The 18,699-nt window shown below is 37.0% G+C and overlaps 1 protein-coding gene across 1 annotated transcript; it reads right to left on the bottom strand.

Moving 5' to 3' along the window:
* Nucleotides 1–536: 536 nt before the first annotated feature.
* Nucleotides 537–16,150, bottom strand: LOC141335647 (cytosolic phospholipase A2 gamma-like). Its single transcript, XM_073841173.1, has 16 exons — nucleotides 16,090–16,150; nucleotides 12,724–12,749; nucleotides 12,425–12,536; nucleotides 7,903–8,045; nucleotides 7,618–7,816; nucleotides 7,421–7,523; nucleotides 7,196–7,336; nucleotides 6,853–6,906; nucleotides 6,731–6,778; nucleotides 6,419–6,469; nucleotides 6,141–6,221; nucleotides 5,135–5,180; nucleotides 3,798–3,853; nucleotides 3,561–3,715; nucleotides 2,868–3,033; nucleotides 537–1,692 (listed from the first exon to the last, which is right to left on the bottom strand). The coding sequence occupies exons 2-16, from the start codon at nucleotides 12,747–12,749 to the stop codon at nucleotides 1,538–1,540; spliced, it is 1,536 nt and encodes a 511-aa protein (XP_073697274.1). The 5' UTR covers nucleotides 16,090–16,150; the 3' UTR covers nucleotides 537–1,537.
* Between the last annotated feature and the right edge of the window lie 2,549 nt (nucleotides 16,151–18,699).

The raw sequence follows: 18,699 nt of genomic DNA, 5'->3' as shown, positions 1-18,699 counted from the left end.
AGTGTACTCAAACTCATGGAGAGATCATTTGGCTATAGGCTGGATGCAGTGTTTGGCTGGTTTGCTGATGCATCTTTAACTTTAAACCTTGCAAATGTCAATTTGTATCTGTCTGTGTGTGTAAAGCAAATTAAATAAAAAAATATATATATTTCACTCCTAAAACCAAATTCTAACTCTTGTGAAATTATTATTACTTATTTTTACTGAGACCATGCATTTTAAAAATCTATGTTTAATAAAGAATGACCAGGACAATGCATCATTTTTATGGAACAGTGTATTAATTCAGTAGAACGAAGCTAAATAATACTAGATTTTAAATTGCAATCATAGTTGTAAGAAACATTTAAATATTTTGAACATAAATAAAAAGTAAACATGACCAACCTCTGATGTACATAGTGCCACAGGACTATGTTTGGCAAAAAAAAAAAGTTGATTTAATGATTAAAACAGAAAATAAAAATAAACCATTTATTGTGAAATGACTGATATGTGTCACGTTGATGAGGAACGGACAAACAACGACGTAATACAAATGAAGAGACTTTAATAATCCAAGGAGCTGAACAGGGAACACAGCGGAGTAACATCAGCATCCAGCAAACAACAGGGTAAATACACACACTTATAAAGACATACTGATTAGACTCACAGGTGTAGGAAATGAGGGGAGAGACCAAAACACACATTGCAGTGGGGGGAGATGATGGGAGAAACCAACTAGATAGTCCAGCGGTGTGACAATACGCAGATCAGTTTCTTCAGATTATTAGTCATTGCGTTTAATCAGTGTTAAAGTATCTGGATCTTTTTTTCTTAATTTTCTTCAGGTCTTCACTGGGAATGTTTACTTCAGGGAAAGGGATGTTTAGTTTCCTGCACGTCTTGGCAGATTCCCAGCGGAAAAGCATGACAGAAATGCATTAAAAGCCAGCTTTTAAGCAGGATTATAGTGTAAATTGCTCTTATTTTGTTCAAAGATCTAAAGTGACGTAATTTTAAAGCTAGATATGAGATATTTACATGTTTTCTAGAAGACATAGAAAAAAAATTACACCAATCATCCTGTTTCAAAAGTTTTCACCCCTTCAATGCAGAAGCGGCTGGAAAAGCTAAGAAGCTTCCTTTTCGAGAGGCTAAGATGAGGCTTTCTCTTCAAATGCTGAAGTCTTTGCAATGGAAAAACAAGCTGACTCTGCAAACGGCTGGCATTGGTGCTGTTTGCTGAATGATGTTAAATGACCAGGACAACATTTTTTCTTTTTAGTGAACGGTTTATTAATTCGTTGGAACAGAATTTGAATTTAATAGTTGATTTGAATATTAATGATCAGCTCTTTATTGCTTATGAAAGACAAACAATGAAGAGACGGACTGAAAAATGCAGAAACATTTTAACAAAGGCTAATAATATACAGAAATAAACTTCAAACTATAATGACGTTTCACCAGAGCATAGAAAAAAAAAGCTTGAAGATGCATTTAGAAAACAGACTGAATTCTTGTAACATAGTCATATTTGTGCCTGGAATCATTTAGCCGCAGCGACTGCACGAATCTGCTCCAGCAGTTTCTCTATGTTGTTTGAGATGTTTTTTCCAGCGACCTCCATAACCTCAGTGATCATCTCAGCAGTGTAAGGACCTTTTAAGATGCCATATTTCTTTCTCCAATCACCAGGCTTATCTGATGGAACAGTAATACACTTGATTATGCACTTGTTTTAATTTTTGTTCAATTTTTTTTCAAAGTTATTGATTGCATTTGAAGCATGAATTATTTAGTGATATGCCTGACTTTTTGGTCTCGACTGGTTTGAAATAAAATCCCAAAACATTTTAGTCTGAGACCAAGACTGATTACAAATAAGTTTGAGACCGAGGCAAGACCAAGACGTTCCAAACAAGCAGGATATGGGTTAAGGTAAATATACGCAGGCCTTAAACTGTTTTAGGTTTCTTCTCTTTAGCATACATAGAATGTAACAGTGTTGGGGGTAATGCATTATAAGTAACACAAGTTATGTAATAATATTACTTTTTCCAAGTAACTAGTAAAGTAACATGTTTTAATTGACAAGAAACTGAGTTACTTTTTCTTCATTCCCCCCATTTATTGATTAAAAGCTCTACTGTCTCCATGTTGAGAGAAATTGAAAGATGTTACTTTAGTTTTAGAATAAATGTGAACATGCATTAATTCATCTCACTTACTAAAAAAACAGATACAGTGTTCCTCAAAATGAATAAAAACTGTGAAATTCAATGCAAACCTGCAATAATTAAATATGTTAAATAATACAAATATCCTTTATGTATTTAATCCCATTTTATTAACCGATGTCTGTGCTGCCGACCTTCGATGATCCAATTCATCCATACTAATTAGCAAAAATTACTCAAGATAATCTAACATTTGTTTTCCTTTTTTTATTGCTGAAGGTTTGCCATTTTTCTTCTGTGGTCTACTGTACAGATGTGAATTTACTTTTCTCTAAGCCTGAGGCTTTTGATGTAAAAAGGCTTTTACATTTGACAAAAATTGAATTTTTTGATTAAAAACAAACAAGCAAGCCCTTCCCAGATTTAAAAAGTAACGCAAAAGTAAAGTAATGCATTACTTTCCAAAACGTAACTAAGTAACGTAATTAGTTACTTTTTTTAGGGAGCAACTCAATATTGTAATGCATTACTTTTAAAAGTAACTGTCCCCAACACTGGTAACATCTATGTTAACAGTTTATCAGACATTAAATATGATCTGAAGAATCTAGAAGTCTGGAAATTTGAGTATGGAAAAGTATATTAAAATGGAAAATGTAAAGGAACCCTTAATCAGCAACAATTGGGATGTTAACTTGCCTTGACAGTTTACCACATTAAACAGAGGGATGTGAATCACTGTTGGAGCGTTTGGGCCTTTGAACACATAGAAGTCCTTTGGTTTCTTCCCTTCATTACTGGGAATGTCGACTTCAGGGAAAGGGATGTTTAGTTTCTTGCACGTTTTAGCAGTTTCTCTCACTGTCTGCAATGAAAAAGTATAGCAGTAACACTTTACTAAAAGGCTTAGACAGACATCTTTGAGATTGACATTATTGACCATTTTTATTAGCCTATACTTTATCAGAAACCAGACAAGAAACCACCACTGAGATAAATGTGAAACCTCTATCCAGATATTAAGGAACCTGTATATGCCACATAGAGATAGTCAAAATGAAATCTATTTTTCTTGGTTTTATCTATTCAGATGATACATTTGTAATTATCTGTCAGTGCTTTTTGAAGTTCTTATATTTTAGGTTATGGTGGCAACTGCAGTTGTGGTCAAAAGTTTACACCCCCCTTTCAGAATCTGCAAAATGTTAATTATTTTAGCAAAATAAGAGGGATCATACAAAGTGCATGTTTTTGTACATTTAGTACTAAGATATTCCACACAAAAGATGTTTACATATAGTCCACAAAGAGAAATTATCTACGGGAAGTATTCCTTTAACTTAACTTTTCAGAGACAGTGTGTGCATTATATAGAATTAAATAAGCAAATACCGTGAAAGGATCTCCATCGCTGAAATCCAGAGCAATGATGAGGTCAATGTCTCGTTCTTTTCTCAGCACTGAGAAGTAGGGTGAGTTGATCAACAGTCCGGCGTCTATAAAGTCTCTCGTCTCTTTTTTCAGAAGAGCGGCTGGCACTGATTCATCTACTTAACCATAGCTTGAAGTGAGTCTACAGTATTTATTATTCACAATGTATTTCCAGTTACCAAACGGGTCTGTTCCCACCTGTCATGTTGTGGAGAAAGTTATAATTCCTGCCCCAGATCCTCTGAGCAATGCATCTACAAAGATCAATGAAACAAAATTTATTTTCTAAAAATCTTCATCTCAGTAAATGGTTCTTAGGGTCTTATTGATAACTCTTAACTACATGGTTCTCTGCAGATTAAAAATGTTTAAAAGTTTAAAAGTATTTTGACTTTTTTTTTTTATAAATCTATGTGTAAAGTTGCAATCTCAGTTGCAGCTTCTAAAAATGTATTGTGCATTATAGGAGAAACACCATGGACAGACACCAGTCCATCACAGTGTCTCTAATATGTGACCCTGGACCACAAAACCAGTCATAAGTGTCAATTTTTCGAAATTGAGATTTATACATCATCTGAAAGCTAAATTAATAAGCTTTCCATTGATGAATGGTTTGTTAGGATAGGACAATATTTGTTTGAGATACAACAATTTGAAAATATGGAATCTGAGGGTGCAAAAAAATCTAAATACTGAGAAAATTGCCTTTAAAGTTGTCCAAATGAAGTTCTTAGCAATGCATATTACTATTAAAAAAATAAGTTTTAATATATTTAGGGTAGGAAATTTACAAAATATCTTCATGGAACTTGATCTTTACTTATTACCGTAATGGTTTTTGGCATAAAAGAAAAATCGATAATTTTGACCCATACTTTGTATTTTTGGCTATTGCTACAAATATACCTGTGCTACTTATGACTGGTTTTGTGGTCCAGGGTCACATATAAGGTGCCAGATGGTACTTTGATGTTATACGATTGATGACACCCAATGCCTATTTATTTTAGGCAATTTAAAATCCTGGGCTATGCATTGGCATGGTTCAAATACTTATCTGACCTTCATTAATTCATTGCAGTGAACAAAGAGGTATTATACCGATCACAGTGCAGTATGGAGTACCTCAAGGCTCAGTACTAGGACCAATGCTTTTCACGCTTTACATGCTACCCTTGAGAGTAAACCTTGTTTCATCAGGAAACAAGGTGTTAGCTTTTACTGTTATGCTCAGGATACTCAGCTCTATATTTCTTTGCGGCCTGACGAAACATACTAAATTGCTAAATTATAAAGCTCTTAATGATTTAGCACCTCAGTACTTGAGTGAGCTCTTAACACATTATAGTCCTTACGTCTACTGCGTTTTTAAAACTATATGGCCATTTTATAATACGTAGAATATCAAAATCAACTGCCTATTAAGCGGCCAAACTCTGGACACATTTTCTCATTTTCTGTTTTAACACCGTAAAGCTGTTTAGACACAATCTGTATTGTATAAAGCACTATATAAATAAAGGAGACCTGACCTGACTGTTTTTTTGCCCTTATCAGATGTTTGACCTCCAGATGGGTCTGTAAAGAGAGAAAAAGACGGGGATATACAGTAGTCAACATTTGAAGTGGGTCAAAAAAAGTTAATCAAAGTTGTCCTAAGACAAGAAAGGGTATTGTTTTGGTTTTAGGACAACTTTTAATAAAAGGTTTTGATCCACTACAAATGTTGACTACTATATATATTAGTCATTTGTTCCTATTCTAGTATGTGCATCTACAAGCATAATTGACAGTTGTGACCCTGGACCACAAAACCAGTCTTAAGTCGCTGGGGTATATTTGTAGCAATATAGCCAAAAATACATTGCATGGGTCAAAATTTTTAATTTTTCTTTTATGCCAAAAATCATTAAGAAATTAAGTAAAGTTCATGTTCCATGAAGATTTTTTGTAAAATTCCTACTGTAAACATATCAAAATGCAATTTTTGATTTGTAATATGCATTGCTAAGAACCTAATTTTATACCACTTTAAAGGTGATTTTCTCAGTCTTTTTGATTTTTTTGCATCCTCAGATTTCTGATTTCAAATAGATGTATCTCAGTCAAATATTGTCCTATCCTAATAAACCATACATCAATGGAAAGCTTATTTATTGAGCTTGTATACATCTGTAGATGTATAAATCTCAGTTTTGTCAAATTTAACCTTATTACTGGTTTTGTGGTCCAGGGTCACAATTAGCTAAAACAAAAACAGTTTGAAAACAAGTCTGTGAGAGACATCCAAAATGCACAATGAGTTGTACTATTGTTAACTTTTGTGAATAAACTAGTAAAAATACACATTGCCACATTTCAATCACAGCCTTGTTTTTTTACTGCATTAGTTAAAAGTGATGCAGTGATGAACAAACATCATAAATAAACTTGAAAACAAAAATGAACCACCCCTGAGAAATATTCATTGCAGTGAGTGTGACAACTAGCCCCAAATATTCCCTATATAAATTCTAGCACACTTTTGGAAATGTTTACCAGGCAGCGATGCTTTGGTGGCCTGAAGAAGAGCAGAAGGATCCGCATTCACAATGCTCATGAGGTCCTGGAAACATTCGTCTATAGGTGGAAACACATTGAACAAACAAACACACTGCAAAATGTCTTGATTTAATATGTATATGAATTGTAACCCTAGGAGAAAGAAGTTTAATAACCGACAGTATAACGGAGATTTGAGCCATCTGGTTTTGCATTGATGTATTGAATAAAAGAATTCAAGTTGAAAAAACTTTTCCAAGAAGTTCCTCACTGACCTTCAACGCCAGGCTGCTGAGCGCTTCTCGAGGTGTTTCCTCCGGTCTGATCTTTTCATTTTTACAGTGAATAGCAGCAGGTGTTTCCCCACAACCAGAAGCAATCATACAAAACAATATTACATTAGGGCTGGTGACAAATATTTTGTGCTACAGATAGAAATGAAGAGACCTTTTGAATATATATGTTTAGAGTCTGACACTTAATTCTTCAGCTTGTAGCTTAAACATTTGCTCAGCCACAAATGATAGATCAACAAATATTTGAATACATGGAACTAATTAATAAATAAACATAATACAATTCTATACCTTTCTCCATTTTCTCTAATGCCGATTTGATTTCAGGTACTGAAATAGCTGAAAAAACAAAATCAAAACAAAATTACTTTTAAACTATATTATATATTCAAGATTTACAATTGAAGCTGTACCTTTTATCCATTTCCAGGTCGCCTCTCCATCAGCTAAAGCACTGCTACACATAGCTGCAGACACAATGTTTCAAATAAATGAGAACATTTGTGTCTCATAATTAAAGTCTGCACACATGAACATATTACTCCTATTTTAATGGCTCTAAACTGGTTGCCGGTGCATCATAGAGTTGATTTCAACATGTTGTTTATTTTTAAATCTCGTAATGACTTGCGCCCTCATACTTGTCTGAAGCTCTAAATCCTATGGTCCACAAACAGTTTATCTCCAGCAGCCTTGAACACGGTTTATGTCAAAAGTTACAACACGTTACAACAGTCCTGCAACAGAGTTTGTTACCTTGCAGGTACAGCATGTCCATTTCAGGCTGCTCTTTTTTCTTTAAGCCATTGTCAAACTGGCTGCCGAAATCAGAGGTTTCAACAAATGCTCCATGGAGGGAATAACCTGCTTCATGTGGACTGACCTCAAGCCAGGGATCTGCAGAAAGAAAATACCACCATATAACAGCTGACACAAACACATTAAAACTCTGTCTCTTTCAGACAAAAAAAAAAAACAGACCTGCTTCCTCACGCCTTTTGCATTGCTTGTCGATCACTGCATAGATAGGATACGGATCTTTATTGTTCTGGTCCCGTTGATCTGTAAGTGTTTGTTCACCCATCTGAAGAGAATATTTTTTTTACAGCACTTTAAAACTGAACATGACCACTACCCTCAACAAGTAAAGGTGGGTTGTGTTATGAATAGTTACAGACCTCTTTCACATATGATGTGACAAATAGCACTGCCCAGAGGTCAGTCAAACTGAAGCTGTCTTTCATGTAATATTTCTTCAATTTGTTCAATTTTTCTGTCCAGCTCACTCCTGGACCGCCGAGTCTTTCAACGATTTTGTCTTTCACAGTCTCTAGTTTGGTGGACCAGTCTGGTTCTTGGTATAAGGAGGCCATGCACCTTTAAATGAAGACACATACTGCTTTCATTTTTGACATTCAACCCAATTCAATCTCTCTGTGTTTGTTGTTTCTCAGGGTTCATACCAGGTGGATCCAGAGACTCCGCTCAGATAAAGGATGCAGTCCAGAAGACCTGCTTTATCAAGCTGAACCAGGGATTCCAACAAAGCCACCATGGCTCTTTGTCCTCCTCCAGAACCCAGTAATGCAATGTTTGGCACTTTATCCTGAAACACATGCACACCACTCAAAGCATCAACCTAACTCACTCCAGTTGTGTCACTTGATGACTATGGGGAACCTCCTGTTTACTCTGATACTGAAGCATGATTTGTTCAAGTTTGTGTAGCTGCACGAATCAATGGTGCTCTAGCCTTCCGCTGACCATATAAGCCGGTTCAGAGCACCATCTCATCAGAATCTTCTCCTTCAGCGACAAGACCAGGCTGGCTCAGCTCTTTATATTATCTCTGTGCTTGAGGTGTTTCAGGCCAAACTTCTCTATGATATGGACAAGTCTGACCCGGATTCTAGTGGCTTTAAAGAGCTGCGCATGGCAACGGATTTGGCCCTGTGTGCTACTAAAGTGACAGCATGGGTGATCAGCAAGGCCATGGCCAATCTGGTGGTGCTGGATTGCCTCCTACAGCTCAGTCTGACAGGGATCATGGACACTGAGAAAATGGCCTTCCTCAATTCCTGCTCTCACTCAATGGACTGTTCAGCCTTGCCGTGGATGGGTTCATGGAGCATTTTATCGAGGCACAGAAGATGTTGCAAGCTCTGCGTCATTTTCTGTCGAAGCACCCCAGTTTCATGAAGTGCATGAAACAATGTGTTATAGGTCGAAAACCAATTCAGCCAAAAGCATTGTGACTCCTAGACAATGAGTGTCCTTTCTGGGAACAGTTCAAAATGTGAGCTTGGATTACGCCAGAACACTCCCTGAACAATTCCTACATATCAACTGCCTCAAAATGATGGCCGTGATAAATTTCCTGCCAGCCTTAAAGAGACACCATGACAGTGGTAGCCCATATCTATCATTAAGGCGGCCTCGGGTCATGCCCCCACTACAGGCAAAGAGCAAACTTCTTTCACTACGAGTGGTTCATGTTCTAGGCATATTGAAATAGGGAGTGGACAAGTTGTTCAAAGACAATAAAGCGCCTGGGGAATGGAGACTTACATCCCCAGTCGGTTCAAATGATTTGATCGTTCTTTGGCAAGGCAGAGGTGGACCTTTTTGCCTCTGAAGACAACAAGCGCTGCCTAGTCTATTTTTCAAAGTTAAAGGATGCTCTGGTCCACCTGTTTATATGCCTTCCCTTTGATGTTCCTCAGGTTATCAGGCAGGTCAGGGCAACCCCACTCTGGAGCAACCAGGTTTGGTTTCCAGAGATGATTCAGCTGCTGTCGGCAGCCCCATGACCAATATCACTGAGAAGAGACCTTCTCTGGTAAGCGACATGCGAAAATTCGGCACCCCCAGCTACAGCTGTGGAGCCTGCTTGCAAACGCTGATTGTCAGCCCTTCCTGTCTTGAGTTTGGGCCCAATGACTGTAAAGTCATTCTTAAACCATGCAGCAGTTATGTTCCTATGGTGCTTTCAACTCCGTTCAGAACCCAGGTTATTTTCCAGTTATCTCTCCCTATGGTGGACAGTGAGCAGGGTCTCAACTTACTGTGCCCTGTTAGTGTACATTGAGCACTACAGATTGTTCAGACATTCAGAGCAGTTCTTCGTTTGCTTTGGAGGCTGTTCTAGGGGGTTGCCGTTTACAAAGCCGAGACTGTCTCTCTGGATAGTAGATGCTATAGTCCTGGCTTACACCGCAGTTGGCTTGCGATGCCCTATAGGTGTAAGGGCCCATTTAAGCCAGAGGAATAGCCTCCCACTAGGCATGGTCCAGTGGGATCTCTATCGGAGAGATTTGTGTGGCCGCCGGCTGGTCGTTACCATCTACCTTTATTAGATTTTTTAATTTGGACATCCATGCCATGCAGGTGTAACGGAGGCCAGCGGTAGGTACTGTGCAGGTAAATCTCACTCCCCTGATCTCAATAGATGCACTAGCGACTGACATTAGTGGCTGCAGTCTTTAGCCTCCTTTTATTGCACCTGCCTACCATGCCGGAGACCCAGGTTCGAGACCCTCTAAGAGTGGGTGCAATTAGGACCCATGACCCAGGTTAAGGGGGGGGAGTGTAATGGAGGCCAACAGTAGGTGTTTGCAGATAAACCTTACTCCACTGATCTGAAGAGGCGCCCTAGTGGCTGCAGTCTTTAACTTCCATGTTAGTGCGCCTGCCTCTCATGCCAGAGACCCGGGTTCGAGACCCACTCATCACGGGTGCGAGTAGGACCTGGGGGTTGCACAAGCATGGATCTTACTTGCTTAAATCTACCAATTCTCCTTTTGAGTGAAAGGGTTATTTTAAGTAGACCTCAGATTATAACTCTGGTCTCTTCTGTAGCTCAGGCTTGCAGAACCCTCTACTAAGTGCTCCTGAGTTGGGCTTGTAGCACAGCGTTTACTGGATGTATTCCCCATAGTCATTAAAGGGATAGTTCGAGCATTTAAGACATGAAGTTGTATTCAATCCTTATCAGCACTATAGTGCATACACACTGACCCACACTGCGTTCACCTCCCTGGTCAGAGTTCTGGCCGCTGGAAGTTTTTCAAGAAAGTAGTCATGGTTAGTTTCCGGGGCCTCAAAACTGTGCGTTTTTACGTGAAAAAAATATATGCGTTTCAAAGCTTGATTAATTTACATCACAAAAAACACTCCTGACAAAAATCATACCTCAGTTTTAATCGGCACTATTTTCTTTCCGTTTCCATCAATCCGCGCTGCTGTCAGTTCGCACGTTCCGATCAGCTGTTCCATTACACACTCGAATGACAACGACGTAAAAAGTAGAAAATTAACAATGGTGCGAACTTGTAAATTCCCAGGTTGTGACCACAAGAATGTGCAGGGATCGCCGTTCAGATTCCATCATTTTCCTGTTTCGGATATAGTTATGAGACAGCTTTGGCTGGTTGCCATCGGCTACTCTGCGTGAGCTAAAATATCCAGTATCAAGGATTTTCGTGTGTGCAATGCTCACTTCAGGGAAGACGATTACATCCCCAACCAAGGAGGAAAAATCAAAAAACGGATTATAAAGAGTTCTGCTGTACCAGTACCACGGGTAAGCTCTATTTACTAACTTTATGTCACATACGACAGGTTTATTTTGAAGCTAACGTCGGTTTTTAGGCTAACGTTACACTGAGAATATTCTAACCGGGGCAGTGATAGCATCGACAATAATCGACTGTCTATGTGGTGAGAAGATCGGCAAATGTCATAACTAATGAATTTAATTGAATCTATATAACACAACAAAATATGATGCTTTGCTATATTTGTTATTATCTGTAACTATGCGGAACGTGTGTCGGTATCATCGTGTTTATAAGTGTGCTTGAAGTCACATACAGGTAGGTCTAAACCAGGTATCTCCAACTCCGGTCATTGTGAGCTACATTCCTGCAGCTCGATGTTTTCCTATGACAGGACACCTTTCTCAAATGAGACATTCTGTACAAGCCTGTTAATTACCCGTTGATTTGAGTCAGGTGTGTTGCATCAGAGAAAAACTAAAACCAGCAAGACAGTAACGTTAGCTCACGAGGACTGGAGATCCCATGTCTAAACTGTACAGTAAACAATCTGATGTTTAGACTCCTGTGGAAATCACGTGAAACGAGGTCTAATATAAAAATATATATATCGTCTGTTCCGTCTGACATTGTGCTAAAATTGGTTTCATCATCAGAAGTTTCGTAGTCAGACATGTTGTCAGTGAGTCGCGCTATCAACAGCTGATCGGAACGTGCGAACTGACAGCAGCGCGGATTGATGGAAACGGAAAGAATATAGTGCCGATTAAAACTGAGGTATGATTTTTGTCAGGAGTGTTTTTTGTGATGTAAATTAATCAAGCTTTGAAACGCATATATTTTTTTCACGTAAAAACGCACAGTTTTGAGGCCCCGGAAACTAACCGTGACTACTTTCTTGAAAAACTTCCAGCGGCCAGAACTCTGACCAGGGAGGTGAACGCAGTGTGGGTCAGTGTGTATGCACTATAGTGCTGATAAGGATTGAATACAACTTCATGTCTTAAATGCTCGAACTATCCCTTTAAACGAAGCAACAGGAGTGTCTGTTCGATAGGAAACGCTCCGGATACTAACATAACCTTGGTTCCCAGAGGGAATGAGCGTTGAGTGACTGGCCGTGCTATAAGCTGCAAATTAATTGATGGCTGTCACTTCAGTTGAATGATTCTGATGAGATGATGCTCTGAGCCAGCTTATATAGCAGACGACCATCCCCATTCTGGCAAGCTTGTTCACAAATGTGAACAAAACAGGTTTCAGTATCGGAGTAAACAGGAGTATGATGTTAGTATGTTAGTTACTGTTTTTCACAATCAAGAGAGTAAAACTGGTGTTTGACATCTGATGTTCACTGGTCACAGAATTATTTGTAAGTTGTATCAATAAAACCAGTTAGATATATGAAGTATAACATAAGATGATTTACCTGACTGCAGCATATGTTAAACTTCTGCAGGCCTTGTAAAACAGTATTTTTCCTTCTGGCTACAAACTCTTCCTCGTTCGCATTTAGAGAGTGTCCGATTCTCACCTTACCACTGCAGCAGAGACACAGACAAACAGAGTAATGCTGAATTCAGCTTCACCTATTTGAAATAAGTATCCTAGATCTAAATACAATTTATTATGCAATTCATTTCAATAGATTATTCTCTGAATTATCCGATAATTGTGTAAGTAATCAGTTCAGTTATCCCATCGTTCTAGAAATCTGTGCAGAATTACCTTTCCTGGGATTCGGATGCACTCATCTGTAAAGCAAGTTAACATTAAATTATATATAGCCATTTTTTATAATAATCAGAAATTTTTCCTGAGCAACAGATCAGCATATTAGAATGATTTATGATTAATCGTGTGACAGTGGCAACTATTAAAGGGGACATTGGATGGCCATTTTCCACAAGCTGGTATGATTCTTTAAGGTCTTCATGAAAATTGTATAACATACTTTGGTTAAAATTTCTCCATGGTAGTGTTAAACAACACCCTTTTTACCTTGTCAAAAACAGCTCTGTTCACAGCGACTTGTTTCGGTGATGTCCCTTTAAACGATAATGAGCTTAATGAGTCGTGGTAAGGGCCTATGCAAAGTGCTGTCACTTTACCAAGAATCTTGCTGTATCCCAGACAAGGTTGGAAGTGGGAACATTTTCAGTTTCACAGACATGACTTAAGCTTAGTCCTAGACTAAAATGTAATCCTCAGCTGTTTTAACTAAAAGAAACTTGCACTGACTGATATTAAAATATATCAGTGCTTTTGTTTTGTCTGAAGAAGCACACCAGTATTGTTTTTTCTAAGGCACGTTTATAAAAAATTACTTAATTGAACTATGGCCTAATCCTGGCTTAGGCTAAACCCTGTCTATGAAACCGGGCCAGAATGTCCCACTTTAAACCTCAATGAGTTTGAGTGAGTCACATGTCATACTAACATTTTGACCTCATGATATCGCCATGCCACAATGACAGCATTACGTGTTTGAGTGTCTATTATGGCAAAAACAGAAAAAATTCTAAACTTAATGTGTAATGTTTTAATGTAAAAAAATAAATAAAAAATTGGTGTATATTTTTCACAATTCGACCACTGGTAATTTCCAAGTAGGAGGTAGGAAAAATCCGAATTTCAAGTTGTCTGGAACGCATCTGGATCAGAAAAACTATAGGAACTTAAGTTTAAAAAATGCTTCCATTCGTTCGGATTTTAGTGCTGCACATAGAAAGACTGCTAATGTTTCTTTATACACCTGTATTAACACTTTGTGTTAATGCAATGACGTAAGTACACATATAGGCATTTATTCATGTGGCATATATTGTTGATGTTCTACTGATGCTTATTGTTTACATTTGCATGTTCTAAGCGTTTTATCGCGGCTGTAATTTGCCGCTAGAAATGCACTAATTAGCATTAACCACACCTGTATTATCATAGTACGCCACACGTGTTTTATGTTCGTTTCACTGTATTATTACAGCTTGCATTGAGTAGCCAATATTGCCATTTATGTTGAGAATAGAGTCCTGAAAGTCTAACAAGTGTGCATTGTGCATATGTTGTTGATATTATTATTGCAAGTCATGTTATTGCAACATGTCTTCATAGATTATTGTTCGTAACTATGTATGCCATTACAACAGATATTATTACCATAAATAATTATGGTGCATATGACAGAAAGACTTTTCACACAACTATTTCCAGCACTTCAAAGCTCTAAAATTACCCAGTTTGAATGTTATTTTTAATAGGATGACCAAAATATACTTTGTGGTAAACACTTATTTAAAAAAAACATTAAATCACCATTAGATGGCAGCAGAGGAGAATTATTGGCTTATAAGTCATCATTTCTACTTTTTGCTTTATATTTTGAACCAAAAAAATGTAAAAAAATAAATAAAAAATTCACTATTATAAAACATCAAGTCATCAAAAATTAGATTTTGTCAGAGGTTTACACTTTTTGTGTATGAATTAAGAAAAGCCACAAAGTGCCTTGAAAAACAAACTTTTCTTCAAGTTGCATCTAAATCACATAATCACTGAAGTTGTTGGTCAGTTTCTATAGAAGAATAATGGCAGCATTTTCTAAGAGTTTTCTTTTTAAAAATTAGATTTTTTACATGTTACTGTTGCTAATAAAAGTAAATATGCACCTGGTTTCACAGACAAGGCCTAAGCCTAGTCCTACCTAGTCTAAGATGCAAGTCTGTTTCAACTGAAAGAAACTTGCACTGACTGATCTTAAAATATATCAGTGCCTTTGTTTTGTCTCAAGATGCACACCAGTATTTTTTTTCCATGCACGTTCATAAAAATTACTTAAATGTCCTAATTAAACTATGGCCTAATCCTTGCTTAGTCTATCTATGCCCTCTCTGTGAAACCAGGCCTTTGTGTATGATTCCCAACTCAAGCTTCATTCTTTACTGTCAAATCTGTGTAAACATGAAATTAACATGTAATGTTAATAACATGTTTTTCTTCTGGAGCATCAGTGAGGGTTTGAACCTTCTGTAATAGTTGCGTATGAGTCCCTCAGTTGTCCATTAGTTTGAAAAAATGGGTTTTAAAATCATACAGTCATGGTGGGAAAGGGTTCAAATCCAAAAAAAAAATGAAGAGCAGGCAGTTTAACTGTTCAGTACTAAATAAACAATAACATGCATTTTGTGTGATCCCTCTTATTTTGGTAAAATAATGAACATTTCGCAGATTCGGAAAGGGGGGTGTAAATCATATTTAAACCTATAATATTTTGCAAGTTTATAATACCAAATTCAGCCAATATAACTCACAATGCTAAGTCTATTTCTCACAATTCTGCTTTTTCTTCTCAGAATTGTGAGATATAATCTCAGATATTTTAGAGTTGTGAGATATAAACTGGAAATGAAATGTTTTACTCTTTAATTATGTGGCTTCCATAGACTGATGCTGCAGAACTGTCATTTTCTGCCACCAGGTTGGCTCTGCCCACACAAAAAAGATGGTCTATAATCAAAGGCAGCAATTCACATGTCTTGTGTTGACATGCTACACAGAAGAGAGGGAGTGGGTTGAGCAGTAGCTCATTAGCATTTAAAGAGATATGTACCACAATAGCTCACGTTGAACTGAGCTACTTCGTTTGTTTGACAACTGAGTCATTTTAACCAAAGTATGTTTGAGACGTTTCATGAAGACCCTAAAGTATCACACCAGTTTGAGGAAAATGAGCATGCGATATTCCCTTTAAACGTTAAAAGCTGTAAACATTTCATGATCTGAAATCTATTACAATTCATTTCAAATTTTAATTTACACTTTAATTAAGGTTACTTTCAATTATAACTTCAGATAACCATAATACATTTGATAAGTTTACGTAATCACTTTCTTATGCAGGCAGTAAGTTTCAATGCAATTTTGGTAGTGTGCAAGTCATAGTTATTGCCCATATTTTAGAGCTAATTGTTGACAAATGTTGGATTAATTCATCCTGCTGTCGTCGCATGTTAAGTATAATGACATTCAAATGTTAATTGCTCTTCTCTAGCTATAAATACCTCATCTACATAAAGCTTTAAAACATATACTTACAGTTGCTGTGAATACGTGATGCAAATGCGAGATTCCTCAAGACAACTGATCAGATTTGTGTATGGGTGTGTTTAGGGAGGGAGGTGCTGCACCTCAGCTTTAATAGGTTTCAGTGGCATGCAACAGGTTAATCTGGATGAACAAGTTGATAGAAATATATTTTCTCTGCAGGGAGTCCAGCTTCATGCACATTAGTTTACCAAAGACTAATAATAGAAAATTTTAAATGAACATTGTTACAATAAACTCTAATTTATGTTCTCCTAATTTAGCACTTGGCTAATCACTGTTAGCATGTAGCTATTCACTGCTAGCATGTGTAGCATGTTGGGAGTCCTGTTTGCTAGCATAAAGAACCAACTCCCATGTCTATATGATGTTCTGATGCCCTAGTAACCTTGCTAGACGGTTACTAGGGTACTCTTATTTGGTTGCTAGTGAGTGGCTTGACAGCTGTCAATGATGATACTCCAAAGGCTACTTACCATTATGAATGATATAAACCAACCCCCATGTCTCTATGATGTTCAGATTTGAAGATATGCCTGTTTAGGTTTAGGTTGCTAGGGTGCTCGATAGTGGTTGCTAGGGTGTGGCTAGGAAGAGTCAGTGGTGATTCATGATTGGCTGTTTGCTGTCCTGTCTCAAACAAGCCCACCCCAACTTTACTATGACTCTGTGATCTAAAGATATCCTGGGTCTTTTATAATGGCAGTCTATGGGATCAGTTGAAAATATGTGTTGCAAAATCATTGCTTTTGCTCTGTTTCATTTATATTTTGCAATTATTTATTTTGGATTGCAAAAAGCACATTTATTTTTTTTTTGCAATACTTTCATTTTACTTTGCTATACTTCAGTTCTGATGGTCTAATGCACATATATAGGTCTTGCTAGATGGTTACAGCTGTCAGTGATGATAACCCAAAGGCTGCTTGCCAATATGAAAGATATAAAACAACCTCCATGTCTCTGTGAAGTTCAGATTTGAAGATATGCCTGTTTGGGTTTAGGTTGCTAGGGTGCTCGATAGTGGTTGTTAGGGTGTGGCTAGAAAGTGTCGATGGTAATTCATGATTGGCTGTTTGCTGTCCTGGGTCAAACAAGCCCACCCCTATGTTACTACGAGTCTGTGATCTAAAGATATCCATCTGTGCCTTTTATAATGGCAGTCTATGGGATCATTTGCTAGTGTAAAAAAATGTGTGTTGCAAAATTAATGCTTTTGCTCTGTTTCATTTATATTTTGCAATTCTTTATTTTGGTTTGCCGAAAGCACATTTATTTTTTTACTCAATACTTTTGTTTTCCTTTGCAAGACTTTATTTTATGCCACATGCATAGTGGTTGCAGAAAAACACTGGTAATAAGAGGAGGTGAATGGGTAAAATCTATAGAAGATGAGAAAATGATATCAAAATCAGAATGCAAATAATTTTTATAAAATACTGTCATCAAAGACATCATATAAAGCTAAACACAGACGTTTAAACGGACAAACTTTGGATGAAAACTGCTATACTTACTCTACTTTTAAAGCATAAATTTGATTTAAACAATAGGTCTACATAATATTCACATATGCTGTTTGATAGGGAACGAATTGTTTTAGCCCTACAGTTACAGCATATTATTAAACCTATTACTATTAGCATTTTTACATAAGAGTTATTTATTTTATCTCACAATTCTGACTTTTTGCTCACAAATTCAAGTTTATGTCTCCTAATTCTGACATTTTAACTCGATTTAACTCGAATATAGTGAGTCTGTCAGATCTGAGGGAAAAAACGCCAGAAGTGTGGGATTTACACAAAAGCTGAGGTGAATGACGAGTTGTTTTTCCTTTCTAGAATTGAGAGGTATAATCACATATTGCAAGAATAATGTCAGAATTTTAAAATATAAAATCAAATTTACCTCTTTTTTAAAATTATTTTATTCCATGGCTTCATAGATTGCCACTTGAAAATCCCCTTTTTTAGCCACCAAATAGGCTCCGCCTCCAAAAAACATCATCCCTGTTTCGGGTCTGTAAGACTATCCCACTATCTAACATCCATTTCGTTAAATAACATTGCTTATCGCTGAGTGACAAGCTCTTGTAATATGCAAAGAACATTTTGAAAACAATAAATCTAATCAATAAAATCTATAATCTTTTAAATCTAACTATTTTGTACCATATCCCTGTAATTCTCTAGCCGGGCTCTCTCTCCCGGGTTTTCTGCAACCGTGATGCGCGTGCATCCCAAATGTGAACAAACCAATAATTTGCAGGTATATTTGTATAATTAAACCACTTTTGGCATGAAAGGGCCTTTACAGTTACTTAAAATGTAACTTTTGTAAAAATGTAAAAAAAAAAATAAAATAAGCACGTCCAGCTGAGGTGACAAAGTAATGGAAAAGTCACATAATGCATTGCTTTCTAAATGAAAGTAATGAAATTAGTTACTTTTGTGTGGTGTAACGCAATATTGTAATGCATCGTTTTTAAAAATGACTTTTCTAGCACTGACCATCCTTTTAAAATATGTTAAAAAATACTAAAGTGAAAATTCAAAAAATGTACGCAGCTGTGTGTTTTAGCACAATTGACTGACCAAC

This window comes from Garra rufa, chromosome 5 (genome assembly GCF_049309525.1).
Source record: "Garra rufa chromosome 5, GarRuf1.0, whole genome shotgun sequence".
NCBI lineage: Eukaryota > Metazoa > Chordata > Actinopteri > Cypriniformes > Cyprinidae > Garra > Garra rufa.
Note: the sequence above shows the minus strand (reverse complement) of the source record. Positions and strands in the feature narration are given on the sequence as shown.

Excerpts from the sequence above, each read along its gene's own strand:
- LOC141335647 (XM_073841173.1), bottom strand. The coding sequence starts at position 12,749 with ATGAGTGCATCCGAATCCCAGGAAAG. Across the intron at positions 3,716-3,797 it reads CTTTCTCCACAACATGACAG|ATGAATCAGTGCCAGCCGCT; the intron begins GTGGGAACAGAC and ends ATGGTTAAGTAG. Across the intron at positions 1,693-2,867 it reads TAATGTGGTAAACTGTCAAG|ATAAGCCTGGTGATTGGAGA; the intron begins GCAAGTTAACAT and ends CTGTTCCATCAG.